Here is a 14,823-nt window from a genome sequence, read left to right on the forward strand (position 1 = left end):
AGGTCACTCATTGAATATAATTCCCCCTTCAGCATGTATCTGTCCGGACACGTGCAACAACTTAAATGCTTACAGAAATACCTTATTAAAAGAATACAAGGCATAAACAACATGCCCTGCATGGACAGACTCAAAGCCCCTGTCACTATTTTCTGTATGCTACAGACTGCTAAGAGGTGAGCTCTGGCATAAAAGGCATTTTCCAACCCATTACTGATGGATTTATTCACATCAGCAAGTCAAATGGCGTCAGAAATACGTGGTCTAGAGATCTAAACCTCTTCTTCAACATCAACAGAATGGTTTGGAGGGGCAGATTTATCTCGCAGAAGATACTGCTGCTCTGGAACAGATTTTACAGCCACATAAAATAAAGTTCATCCCTGTCTGTTTTCAAGCATAACTTAGATCTGTGGATGGGAAGCAGAAAATTTAACACAGGACTGCCCCCCTGTACTACTAATGTACATAGGCAGCTCCTAAATGCTGTATCCTATGGGTCCCCTCAGATTTTCTGTGGTATAATCCTGGAATTCTCATTAGGTGTAATTATTATTCACCTGGGATGGATAAGGCAAATCTATAACCAAATGAGTTAGGTTATTTTGAGGACAAAAAGGGAAATTGGCTAGGCTTAAAATGGACTGCAAGGTCAGCTAGCCTAGTACTTGCCTATGAATGTATGTCTATGTATGTGTCTGAGTATATTTATCTATATATCTCTATAAACATATCTGTATATCTATTTATGTATCTATAAATCTCTATGTACATATGTATATATCTATCATATATATATATATATATATATATATATATATATATATGTGTGTGTGTGTGTGTGTGTGTACGCATATGTGTACATTTCTTTAATAAGTTTGCACTTTGTGTGTTGGGGGAGTTGTATTTCTAAGTCATCTGGAACCAGCTAAATTCCTCTGTAGCCTTACTAACTTGAATTATGGACTTACTTTTCAAATTCTGGAGCTCTGGATTCTGATTTATTTTAAGTGTAAACATTTTAATCTGATAGCCAGATTAATGTCCCTAATTTTAGACCACTGTTAGTTTGGGAAAGATGAAGAGTGAAAAGTGAATGAATTCTCTCAGGCTTACTTTGACAATACATTATGCCTTGTGCAACGGTTAGCATTGTCGCCTCACAGCAAGAAGTTCTTTGGTTCCATTCTTGGCTGGAGTTTCTTCTCTGCGGAGTCTGCATGTCCTCCCTGTGGTTGTTCGTTTTAAAGGTATGCAGCAGGTGTGTGTGTGTGTGTGCCTTCTGTGTGAAGGTTGGATGCCGGGCTGGCAACTTAACACCGTAAACACTCCACTGCCAATCAATCTGCTGACTCCTAATGGGAGAAGCCAAAAGACATTGCTATCCTTGAATAATTGAGTAAACAAAACATTTTAGTAGAAATAGAAATTATGATGCATCTCATGATCTGAAAGTCATGACTTTTGTAATGAATTTATTTTAGATGTCTTTCAGTTCGTGGCTGAACGAGCTGGTCAAAGACTGAAAACTGCATAATTGCGTTTAGAAAATGTATTTTGCTTGAGGGACTGCTAGGGGGAATAATCATCAGTCTTGGGAATAGGTATGGTATTTTTTCTGATTTGCTTGCAATGGTTTTTGATTGTGTGGTGCTAAGTGCATCCTTAGATGTGCTGTGTTGAATGGCAGCACAGGTCATGTGCTTCCTTTCCAGGAGCCTTAGCTTCCTGTTAAACATTTCCAAAAAGAAGAGGGTGCAGTTAAATTAACTCAGTATTTTTTAAACATTTAGTGGCTTCTGATGATTGGCAGATCAGGTACTGCAGCATGTCCTGGCTGGGATAGTGAGTCTGTATGTAGGAGGAGCAGACCAAGCATGTAATGGCAGGTGTTGAAGGGGAGCTTTGGTGGCTGCTTCATGGCTGGGTTTATTGGAACAGCGTGTGCAGCGCATTAATCTGAGTGTAGTGCAGGTGTGCATGCTTGGGGGTCATCTCACAAGGCTAACTGTTTGTCATTCTGCAGTAGCATCTCTGGATACTCCTTTCGGGGGGTTAGCTGTATCTGTCCACTTAAAGGTAAGACAACAACTGGGAACGGTAATAAACAGCTGAAGGAGAGCAGACTGATGGCGGGTTTTCTGGTTAAATGATGGTTGGCGGAGGCAGAAACATGTTGAAAAGAGCATGGTCAAGTCCTGTGTGATACTGTTTGCAGAGTTCCATTTGTTTGTATACATTGGAGCTCACATCATGTCATGCTGGCTGGCATAGGTGTTAAGTTTCAGATTTTACGTATTTATATAGTTATAATCCAATGCTTTTCTTCATGAAGCTGATAAGTAAGGTTCTTGCTATGGGAGGCCTCATTTATTGAAATCCTTGTTTAGTAGCACTGCCACCAGATTATTGAGGTTCATATTCTGCCACGTTTGAGGAACCTCTCATACAGAGTTCACTTCAGTACCTCTACTGAGCCTGCAGTAATGCCCATCAATTGTACCCGTCACCAAAAAACTTTTCACTGTGTGTTCACTTTAAGTAAACTTGTCGCGTTATTCCAGCGGGACCTATTACTTTGTATTTTGCTGTGTCAGTTTGTCAGAAATTAAAGGAGAGTTGTTACTATTTCATTTAATTGACTTCACAGGTCATTTTTCTTTTTCTTTCCTTAACTGGATCTTTGAGATCAGACTTGCTGAGAAAATTTTTGAGCTGACTGTGGGAATACAAGGTCTTAATTAAGCTTCTTTTTGTGTGTGCATGTGCTGGTTTCTTGATCACTCACCCATTTTCTATCTTCACTGTTGAAAGGGTGTCAGGTTACTGGCTTTCAATTCTTAAGATATCACCCTAGCTGCTAATTCACTCTGAAGATGTGTAGGACCCCCGTAGTTAAGTTAATCTGGTGTATACTGGATGTACTCTGCATACCTATGGTAAAGGCCAGCTCTTTTGCCTTCCCAGATGCGTACACGCACAGACACAGACGCACACTTTCTCTCTCTCTCTCCTCAGGTCAGCTGTCCTGCCTTCAATTAATAATGTCACATTGCATCTTAGGGCCCACTGTTACACAACAACCTAACTGTTGCCAGGTAATGTTTCTATGTTTACTTTTTTTCAGCGTAGCATATAAAGTCTTTGATCGACCCACTTTGATAGTTACCTTCAGTGTTCTGTTACATTGTTTTGTCACTTCCTTTCTCCTACTTACCTCTTAGCCTGGATGACCTTCTGTAATTTGGTACACAATTACCAAACTTGTCTTGTAAACTGCACTGGGCTGAGTCTTGTGCCTTCCCTCATTAAATTGCAAAGTTTTGAACACTATATCCAGTATCACTGTGTTCTTTGTTGCCTTATCAGAGTTTGAGATGGCTTAGAAATTTTCTGAAGATTGACACTCACTTGCCCGATGTCTCAGCTATTCTTTCTAACTGATTGTCTCACTCATTGCATCTTTACAAATATCCATCTACATGTGCTGTGTGGTGAGTGTTCTTCACAGCTACTGCTTTACACGGTGTTGCCTTTTAGGTCGCTTGCGGTCTGTAGAGTTCATTACCGCTCTTGATACTCAATTTGTAATCTTTTTACTGTAAAATATTTAGAGGTGTCCTGGGTCACCTCAGAAGGTCATGCCTAGTAAAGGAAGGCCGTATAGAAGAATCTAATTTGTAGCTGAGAAATTGCATGATGCAGTTTGCAGCTCCTTGTGTTGACTTATTGTACATCCTTGTTTTGCTGAATAAATAGGCTTAGGGATACTGCAAGGAATTTAAAATTGACAAAGCACTTGTGAGAAAGCAGTTGTGCACAAAGTATGATTCTTTTTTTTTTTTGCATTCTTGAGCAATACAAGGTATGAAAAATCCATGGATTTCTTAATGATTTAAGGGAACTCTGCAGTTAATAGCCTCTGTGTTAGCAAAGGTGCTTGTTTTGCATTGCTTAAGGTAATGCATCTGATGCAGCAGTCCTGGTATCAGGGGCGTATGTGCTCAGTAATTAAGCATTGCTGTAGCAACGCAGTCTACATGAGGCATCTGTACTATATGTCAGGGGCTTATGTGCTCCGTGATTATTAAGCATTGCCGTAGCAGAGCAGTCTACATGAGGCATCTGTACTATATGTCAGGGGCTTATGTGCTCCGTGATTATTAAGCATTGCTGTAGCAACGCAGTCTACACGAGGCATCTGTACTATATGTCAGGGGCTTATGTGCTTCGTGATTATTAAGCATTGTTGTAGCAGAGCAGTCTACATGAGGCATCTGTACTATATGTCAGGGGCTTATGTGCTCCGTGATTATTAAGCATTGCCATAGCAACGCAGTCTACATGAGGCATCTGTACTATATGTCAGGGGCTTATGTGCTCCGTGATTATTAAGCATTGCTGTAGCAGAGCAGTCTACATGAGGCATCTGTACTATATGTCAGGGGCTTATGTGCTCCGTGATTATTAAGCATTGTTGTAGCAGAGCAGTCTACGTGAGGCATCTGTACTATATGTCAGGGGCTTATGTGCTCCGTGATTATTAAGCACTGTTGTAGCAGAGCAGTCTACACGAGGCATCTGTACTATATGTCAGGGGCTTATGTGCTCCGTGATTATTAAGCATTGTTGTAGCAGAGCAGTCTACGTGAGGCATCTGTACTATATGTCAGGGGCTTATGTGCTCCGTGATTATTAAGCATTGTTGTAGCAGAGCAGTCTACATGAGGCATCTGTACTATATTCCGTTCAGTGCATGTCTGGGGCATATGTGCTCCGTGATTATTAAGCATTGTTGTAGCAGAGCAGTCTACATGAGGCATCTGTACTATATTCCATTCAGTGCATGTCAGGGGCTTATGTGCTCCGTGATTATTAAGCATTGCCGTAGCAGAGCAGGCTACATGAGGCATCTGTACTATATGTCAGGGGCTTATGTGCTCCGTGATTATTAAGCATTGCTGTAGCAGAGCAGTCTACACGAGGCATCTGTACTATATGTCAGGGGCTTATGTGCTCCGTGATTATTAAGCATTGCTGTAGCAGAGCAGTCTACACGAGGCATCTGTACTATATGTCAGGGGCTTATGTGCTCCGTGATTATTAAGCATTGCTGTAGCAGAGCAGTCTACATGAGGCATCTGTACTATATGTCAGGGGCTTATGTGCTCCGTGATTATTAAGCATTGCTGTAGCAGAGCAGTCTACATGAGGCATCTGTACTATATGTCAGGGGCTTATGTGCTCCGTGATTATTAAGCATTGTTGTAGCAGAGCAGTCTACATGAGGCATCTGTACTATATGTCAGGGGCTTATGTGCTCCGTGATTATTAAGCATTGTTGTAGCAGAGCAGTCTACATGAGGCATCTGTACTATATGTCAGGGGCTTATGTGCTCCGTGATTATTAAGCATTGTTGTAGCAGAGCAGTCTACATGAGGCATCTGTACTATATGTCAGGGGCTTATGTGCTCCGTGATTATTAAGCATTGTTGTAGCAGAGCAGTCTACATGAGGCATCTGTACTATATGTCAGGGGCTTATGTGCTCCGTGATTATTAAGCATTGTTGTAGCAGAGCAGTCTACACGAGGCATCTGTACTATATGTCAGGGGCTTATGTGCTCCGTGATTATTAAGCATTGCCGTAGCAGAGCAGTCTACATGAGGCATCTGTACTATATGTCAGGGGCTTATGTGCTCCGTGATTATTAAGCATTGCTGTAGCAGAGCAGTCTACATGAGGCATCTGTACTATATGTCAGGGGCTTATGTGCTCCGTGATTATTAAGCATTGTTGTAGCAGAGCAGTCTACATGAGGCATCTGTACTATATGTCAGGGGCTTATGTGCTCCGTGATTATTAAGCATTGTTGTAGCAGAGCAGTCTACACGAAGCATCTGTACTATATGTCAGGGGCTTATGTGCTCCGTGATTATTAAGCATTGCTGTAGCAGAGCAGTCTACATGAGGCATCTGTACTATATGTCAGGGGCTTATGTGCTCCGTGATTATTAAGCATTGTTGTAGCAGAGCAGTCTACACGAGGCATCTGTACTATATTCCGTTCAGTGCATGTCTGGGGCTTATGTGCTCCGTGATTATTAAGCATTGTTGTAGCAGAGCAGTCTACACGAGGCATCTATACTATATTCCATTCAGTGCATGTCAGGGGCTTATGTGCTCAGTGATTATTAAGCATTGTTGTAGCAGAGCAGTCTACATGAGGCATCTTGCACTATATTCCGTTCAGTGCATGTCAGGGGCTTATGTGCTCCGTTATTATTAAGCATTGCTGTAGCAGAGCAGTCTACACAAGGCATCTGTACTATATTCCGTTCAGTGCATATCAGGGGTTTATGTGCTCAGTGATTTTTAAGCATTGCTATGCCAGAGCAGAGTACATGAGGCATCTGTACTATATCCCATTCTGTGCATATCAGGGGCTTATGTGCTCAGTGATTATTAAGCATTGCTGTAGCAGGGCAGTCTACATGAGGCATCTGTACTATATTCCGTTCAGTGCATATCAGGGGTTTATGTGCTCAGTGATTTTTAAGCATTGCTATGCCAGGGCAGAGTACATGAGGCATCTGTACTATATCCCATTCTGTGCATATCAGGGGCTTATGTGCTCAGTGATTATTAAGCATTGCTGTAGCAGGGCAGTCTACATTAGGCATCTGTACTATATTCCTTTCTGTGCATATCAGGGGGTTATGTGCTCAGTAATTTTAAAGCATTGCTATACCAGGGCAGTCTACATGAGGCATCTGTGCTTTATTCCATTCTGTGCATATCACAGGGTTATGTGCTTAATGAATATTAACCATGGCTATAGAGATCAGTCTACATGAGGCATCTGTACTTTATTCCTTTCTGCGCATATCAGGGGCTTATGTGCTCAGTAATTTTTAAGCATTGCTATACCAGGGCAGTCTACATGAGGCATCTGTGCTTTATTCCATTCTGTGCATATCACAGGGTTATGTGCTTAATGAATATTAACCATGGCTATAGAGATCAGTCTACATGAGACATCTGTACTATATTCCATTCTGTGCATATCAGGGGCTTATGTGCTCTGTGATTATTAAGCATTGTAACAGGGCAGTCTACATGAGGCATCTGTGCTTTATTCCATTCTGTGCGTATCACATGGTTATGTGCTTAGTGATTATTGACCATTGCTATAGAGATCAGTCTACATGAGGCATCTGTACTATATTCCATTCTGTGCATATCAGGGGCTTATGTGCTCTGTGATTATTAAGCATTGTAACAGGGCAGTCTACATGAGGCATCTGTGCTTTATTCCATTCTGTGCGTATCACATGGTTATGTGCTTAGGGATTATTGACCATTGCTATAGAGATCCGTCTACGTGAGGCATTTGTACTATATTCCATTCTGTGCATATACATTTTCTAAGAGTACATGATACGTTGTAAGCTCTGGATCAGATGGCTAACAGCATGGCATTGGTCCTTTGCAGAGTCACAGGGATTTGGACACACTTCGGAGAGGTAAGAATGAATTAACAGACATCTTCGTCATGATAATGCCAAGTCATGTGGTCAGTCTGTGGTGCTGAATTTAGTTAATTAGTAAAAACAAAAACCCTATTGTGCAGACATTAAAATGGTACTGTATTCTTTAACATGTTTATCAGTAGCCTGAAAAAAGACCATTATTATTAGCCTGTTGCTGACATCTTCATCTTTGTTTTTGTCTTTTAGGCTGCTAGCATTAGCAAAGCTATCACTGCTCAAGAAGCTCCTGTCAAAGAGAAACATGCACGTAGTATCCTTTTACGAGATGAGCGATTTGCTAAACACCCTGAAAATCATCACTGTGGACATTTCTTATACCGTTAATTATTTTCTTAATCATTTGCTCACAGTATTTTGGGTTCATTTATTTTTTCTTAAATGTTTTAAAAAATGTTTCTAACTTCAGAGTGGATGATTTCATAAAAGGAAATGTTTCCGAAGATAAATATTTATTGATTTACACTTTGGTTACTGGGGTGGATCACAGACTATGGTATGACCATGGGTTTGCATTCACAATAGTAGCAACAAAAATGTAACAGTTGCAATCAGTAATAGTCGCAAGTGTAATACAAGCTAGTTTAAAAAGAGAGAGAAGTGCTGTGTATAAACCTTAGACCAAATTGAGGTGTACATGCTACAAGCAAAAGACTTGAATAGGATCATTAGCAAGAAGAGAATATGAGAAACTGGTATAGCCTTGAAATCATAGGGGGTGATACAAGATGCTTAGAGGACAAAACAAGAAATAATTGTAAAGACAGAGTCCAAAGAGATAGGGGTTGGGAAAGGTGAAAGTTGGAATATAACATCGAGCAAGAAAATAAAGATGCAGAAGCGTAGTGGTAACCAATAGAATAGCAGTGTAAATGAGGTGACCTTGTGACGAATTACCCAATAGAATGGCAGTGTAAATGAGGTGACCTTGTGACGAATTACCCAATAGAATGGCAGTGTAAATGAGGTGACCTTGTGACGAATTACCCAATAGAATGGCAGTGTAAATGAGGTGACCTTGTGACGAATTACCCAATAGAATGGCAGTGTAAATGAGGTGACCTTGTGACGAATTACCCAATAGAATGGCAGTGTAAGTGAGGTGACCTTGTGACGAATTACCCAATAGAATGGCAGTGTAAATGAGGTGACCTTGTGACGAATTACCCAATAGAATGGCAGTGTAAATGAGGTGACCTTGTGACGAATTACCCAATAGAATGGCAGTGTAAATGAGGTGACCTTGTGACGAATTACCCAATAGAATGGCAGTGTAAATGAGGTCACCTTGTGACGAATTACCCAATAGAATGGCAGTGTAAATGAGGTGACCTTGTGACGAATTACCCAATAGAATGGCAGTGTAAATGAGGTGACCTTGTGACGAATTACCCAATAGAATGGCAGTGTAAATGAGGTGACCTTGTGACGAATTACCCAATAGAATGGCAGTGTAAATGAGGTGACCTTGTGACGAATTAACCTAGTGTAAAGTAGTAGTGGCTTTCTGATAAGTCAGCTATTCTGACAGTTGCATTTGACAGAGTTGGGGCCAGAACTTAGCATAGTTAGTATGCCCGGTGAGGTAGTGAGGATATTGACACAGTTTTGGAGCACATAGTGAAACCAGAGTCAGAAGCGTGTAGTTTAGGTGAGGTTTAGAGTATAGGGCTTACTTGTACCTTAGCTTCTGAGGTTGTAAGTTTAGGTGATAGTGATTAGTGAAGAAATAGTTAGGAGCCCAGCAGTAGGTTAGATATGGCTTGTACTTGGAGCCAGTGAGCCTTGGACTAAGTCAGGTACTAATGTTGAAGACGAGGACAGTCACTGATGAAGTGACATATTTTATTAGACAAGGTCTGTAGTGTTTGTGTATTTGTACCAGAGAAGGTGGCAAAAAGGGTAAGCCATACTCACATTATGCAAGTGGGATATATTTCATAATGGCTGCCCTAGGTGGTGATGGAGAAATTTAGATATTTCTGAGCCTAGAAAAGGAGTTAGTTTTTTGCAGATCTAAGTTTCTGATGTGCTCATGAAACTTACAAGATCAGTCGACCAGATGCCTAGGTATCTAAATGAAGTGGTAGTATCTGTAAAGTTTTTGTGCTGGTCCAAAAGCTTCAGGGAGCTGGGAATTTTGTAAAGTCTTTTGAGTCTGAGAGGGTTAAGGAAATGCTTTTTGGAGGTCAGCTAGTGGTTTAGCTCAGGTGCAGTTTGTAGTTGGATTTGGATTACCTGTTGTGCTGGGTTGGATGTGTAGATAACCATGCCATCAGCATATAAGAGAAGTTGTAAATGGGGGTAGGTCAAAGGGTAATTTATTTATATAAATGGCAAACATTGATCCCTGTGGTATGCCTGAGTGAGTGTAGGCAATATTAGATAGGAGGAGATTTGTTGGTCAGGAAGTCTGTGAATCGCTGTGCGGCTTCAGTGCTAATTCCAGTATGTAGAAGAGGGACTAGTAATACTGAGTGGTCCACCATGTTAAAATCTCTGGTCAGGTCTGTGAAACTAGCACTTGTAACACTTCCATATCCTGCTGTTTGTTTGAGAGCAAATAATATTGTTCCAAATGTAAGCTGAGTGTGGCACAAGTTATTTTTGTCAAATATTTTGCCAAGGGGAGATAGGCCAGTAATATTGTTAGGAGTTGTCTTAGATAATATGCTATGCAGAAGAGCTTGGCATTTGTAATTGCAGCAAAGGTCAAAGGTGCACAAATAGAATATATGGGGGAGATGATTTGAGTGACGGTTTAGTTTGAATCCAGTTCAGCTTATGATCTGTACAGAGGATGGGCTGCGCGACTACAGACAAGTTAATTGTGGATTTATGTAGGAGCATTACACCTCCACCATTCATTGATGTTCATCGTATCTGTTACTAGTTGGATTTATGCAGGAGCATTACACCACCACCATTCATTGATGTTCATCGTATCTGTTACTAGTTGGATTTCTGCAGGAGCATTACACCGCCACCATTCATTGATGTTCACCGTATCTGTTACTAGTTGGATTTATGCAGGAGCATTACACCGCCACCATTCATTGATGTTCATCGTATCTGTTACTAGCTGGATTTATGCAGGAGCATTACACCGCCACCATTCATTGATGTTCATCGTATCTGTTACCAGTTGGATTTATGCAGGAGCATTACACCGTCACCATTCATTGATGTTCATCGTATGTATCTGTTACTAGTTGGATTTATGCAGGAGCATTACACCGCCACCATTCATTGATGTTCATTGTATCTGTTACTAGTTGCAGTAGCTTTGGCTATATGGGTTGTATCCTGACGGAAAACATTTTTTGTGGGGAAAAATGTGTTTTTTTGTGAAAAAAGTGACTTTTAAAGCCATTTAAGTTTTACTGTTTTCTTTGCTTGTTTTCACAGGTAAAGTACCATTTTTTGCTTCACTGTGAAACAAGTTAACAGTCCCACATTCAGTCCTTCTTTCAGGCACACACAGAAATGTTAAGCAAACAGCTTTTGCCACCACAGCAGGCTAGCATTTTACCTCAACTACAGGTGGGTGCCTCTGCTATGACCATCAGTTGTTCCTCGGACACTCATCCTTTACCCAGGCTCCTTCTAGTATAACACCTACAGCCAATATAAACCAAGGAGTAAGCCACGTCCTCTGCAGTTATTGAGGTTCCCTCAGTGGGCAGGATAGAGCCACTCATGTCTGACCTGGGAAAGGGCATAGGGAAGACTTCCCTGTGTAGTCAGAATGCTGTGCCCATCCCTGGTGAAGCTACTGCTGCCACTAATAGCACTATTGACCCCATTCTTCATGTCAAAAAGACATACAAAACTAAACACACACCAGCTCCTCGTCAAATTTCCTAGGACAGGAGTAGTTTACTGGCTCTGTCTCAGGATTTAATTTAATTCAGGCTATTGATCCTTTTTATAATGTAGTCTCTCATAAAAGAAAGAGTGATACCTCTTTTCCGGAAGAGATTCAAGATTCTGAATTTGGACAAGAAGATGAAGGGTCAGATACATGGTTTTCTCCTCAGATTTCTGATTCAGACTCTGATGAGAACTTAGTTTTTGATACTTCTTGTGGGGGTTTCCCTTTTTTCTGAAACTATTTGAAGAATGTGCCAGTGGTATCAGTGAGAGAACAATGAGGCTTCTCAGTCCTTCATAAAATGCTATGAGCTGTTGCAAAATGAATTTCCAGAACCTTCACCCATTCCTCCATTTCTGTCAGCTTTGGAGGATGCATGTCTCTGCTTGCAATTTCCTTGACAGTCAGCCTGCTGCACCTAAAAGGCAAATAGAATATATAAAGTAATTCAGTCTTTTAAGTTTTTTATATACTCTTCGCAAACCAGACCCAGCAGGATCATACGATCATAAGATCATAGGAAGTTACTTGGCTATTGGCCCTAAGGCCTGTTACAAGCCTAGCCAAGAATTTAGCCCATAAAGTCAGCACCCTGTGCCACTGTCCAGCAGGGACATAGTTGGAATCCCAGGTGTGTATTTTCTGTTCTCCATCCAGTTATCCAGGTTGCGCTTAAAAGGGTTTAAAGAGATACTCTGCTTTACGTGGAGAGGGAGTCTATTCCACAGAAGGGAGAGTCTCTGGGACACAAATCTGTCCTGCCAACAAGTCCTATTGATGTCTCAGACCAGGTTGAGATCTCGCGTGTGGGTTACTTGAGTGAAGTTTGACTTGCAGATATGCAGCAGTCCCATCGGGGCGAGGTCTGAGATTGCTTTGTATGCCAGACAGAGGTCGCCTCTCAGGAGTCTGTAGGAGACTGAGTAGAGGGACTGGACATGTGTGGGCTGTGTGTTGGGTAGATGTTCAAGGCCCTGGATTCTCTGGGTGAGAAGTCTCTGTGGTCTCTCCCAGCTGCTGCATGTGCTTTGCGAGGTACATGCCGAAAGGGGCATTGTATTCCGTAAGCTACAGCTTTAGTTAATCCTACTGCTGTTAAACATTTTGTCAATTACAATCCTACACTTTGACAAGAATGGGAAGATTATTGAGAAGTAAAGGAAAAAGTGCGTCTGTAACTTCGATAAAGGAGAAAGTGCATGTGTCTGTAACCTTGATAAAGGAGAAAGTGCATGCGTCTGTAACTTCGATAAAGGAAAAAGTGAGTCTGTAACTTCGATAAAGGAAAAAGTGCACGCATCTGTAACTTTGATAAAGGAGAAGGTGCATGTGTCTGTAACTTCGATTTTCAGAGCTTCGAATGGTGAGTCTCGTATGCTAAAGCTTGTTGCAACTAATTGTGAAAATATCACGAATGTTTTATATGCTGTCTTATGAGGATAAATATGTTTGAAATGATTTAGTTTCTTGTATTGCACGTTTCACTATTTATTGTTTATAGTGTGTATATCACTCAGTTGATGCTTCTTACAGGGCTATGACCACTGTTGCTGCTTTGAGGAGTTTTACTTGGCTACATTTTCAGACCCTCCCAAGGATGTTAATGACATTTTAAATTCTCCTTTGGATAGAGATTTAGTTTTTGGTTCCTTTGCTGCAGAGGTATTCAAAAAGTGCAATGAAAGGGGTGAATTGATAAGAGAATATCTTCTAAGATTTTCCATCCCTCCTTTTCCAAATGTTCTAAAGTATTCTCCAACCCCTCATCAAGTTTGACAAAAAAAAAATATACCAAACTAAACAGCCTCAACAAAATACTGATAAAGACAAGAAATGGCAAAAAGTTTCCAAAAGGAATTCAGGAACACCCTGAAACCAAGGACAGTCCAACAAGTCAGAATGACTATTCATGGGACCTTGTCCCCACCCACACCCTGACCCTGGGAGCCCCCTTACCCTTCCACAAAGCCTAAATCTTCACTTTAATTTTTGACAAATGATACTTTCTGACAAATGGAATCTGAAAATCATCCTGGATGACATTGACTGGAACTTCCTCCTTTGGGGGGAGGGTAATTCCTCATCCACCATACCAGACTCTCTTCCACTTATATTCATCACATGCTGCCCTAGGGAGTGATGGAACCAGTTCCTCTTTCCCAGGTGGGGAAAGGATTTTATGCAAGTATGTTTTAGTGTCAAAGAAAGAAAATGCTTGGAGGCCAATTCTGGATCTTTCTTTCTTAAACTTGTTTGTGATAGTGCCCAAGTTCAAAATGATGTCACTTCATTATCTGTTACCTTGTATTCCTAATTCAAGTTTCCTGGTAATACTAGATTTAAAAGATACATATCATCACATCCCTATTCATCCAGACTTCAGGTGTTTCTTAAGGCTCTGTGTGTCTGGATCACATTATCTGCCTTACCGTTTGGACTTTCCACTGCATCGTGTTCACAACTTGTCTAGCTTCAGCTAGAGCTCGTTGCAGGCTACAGGATATATACATTTTTCTATACTTAGACAATTTGTGTATCTTTATAGAGTATTTTTAAAGGGTCAGGAATCTCTCACTTGGATGAGAGATCTCGCACACAAGCTAGGATTCCAAGAGAACATTCAAAAGTAATTTTTGACTCCTTCCTACAGGATTATGCTCCTCAGATGTCTGCTAGACACCTCAGTTGAAAGAGTTTTTCTACCACAGGAAAAAAAATAGATCTGTGTCTAGATCTCTTTTTAAGGTTTTCCACACAGACTTTAGTCACCGAGATGGAATACCACAGGATACTGAGTCTCATGGCATTGATTCTCATGATACCCCCAGCAAGAGTCTGTATGAGAAAAGAGTAATGTCTGATGTTTCTGTGGTCCCAGCTCCAACACCTTTTGCCTTTTCAAATCCCAGTGCTGGCTTTGTTAGAAGTAAAATCATTTGGTGGAGATATCAAATATCCTTAATTCTGGGTTTTTTTTTCTCCCTCCCTGTTCCAAAGCAGTCAGTCACCAGAGATGCCTTGGACTTTGCTTGGGGAGCAGTTTCAGAAGGGATAAAAGTACAAGGTGTATGGGACACCAAAGACAGATACAAGCACATAAATGTAAAAGAGATGCGTGCCCTGATCAAGGCACTGAACTCTCTGAATTATTCTTGGTCCCTGGTACACGTTCATGTAAACTATAAAAACTGTTAACAAGAAACTTGGTTCCATGTATAGAATTAAGAACTTTCTTACGCCCCATACTAAACTAACTATAGCACGTACTCACCTGCTCTCCACCCTACTTTACGCTTCTCCGATACTTTCCTTCCTCAAAAAAACTGAGCTCAACAAACTCTCTGTAGCTTATAACCATATTGCCAAATTTGTAACTGGCAAACCTTATCGTACTCATC

General features: G+C 41.0%; 1 protein-coding gene across 2 annotated transcripts in view; it reads left to right on the top strand.

Annotated features, from left to right (window-relative positions):
* The window catches only part of HIP1R (huntingtin interacting protein 1 related), a 2,955,354-nt gene that overhangs the window by 507,947 nt on the left and 2,432,584 nt on the right, over positions 1–14,823 (top strand). For both annotated transcript variants that reach the window (XM_044068914.1, XM_044068915.1), the window contains exon 2: positions 7,741–7,804. In XM_044068914.1, the coding sequence (XP_043924849.1) occupies positions 7,741–7,804 (64 nt within the window). The remainder of the gene's footprint in view (positions 1–7,740; positions 7,805–14,823) is intronic.

Source organism: Protopterus annectens, chromosome 4.part0, assembly GCF_019279795.1.
Source record: "Protopterus annectens isolate FY-2018-M chromosome 4.part0, PAN1.0, whole genome shotgun sequence".
NCBI lineage: Eukaryota > Metazoa > Chordata > Ceratodontiformes > Protopteridae > Protopterus > Protopterus annectens.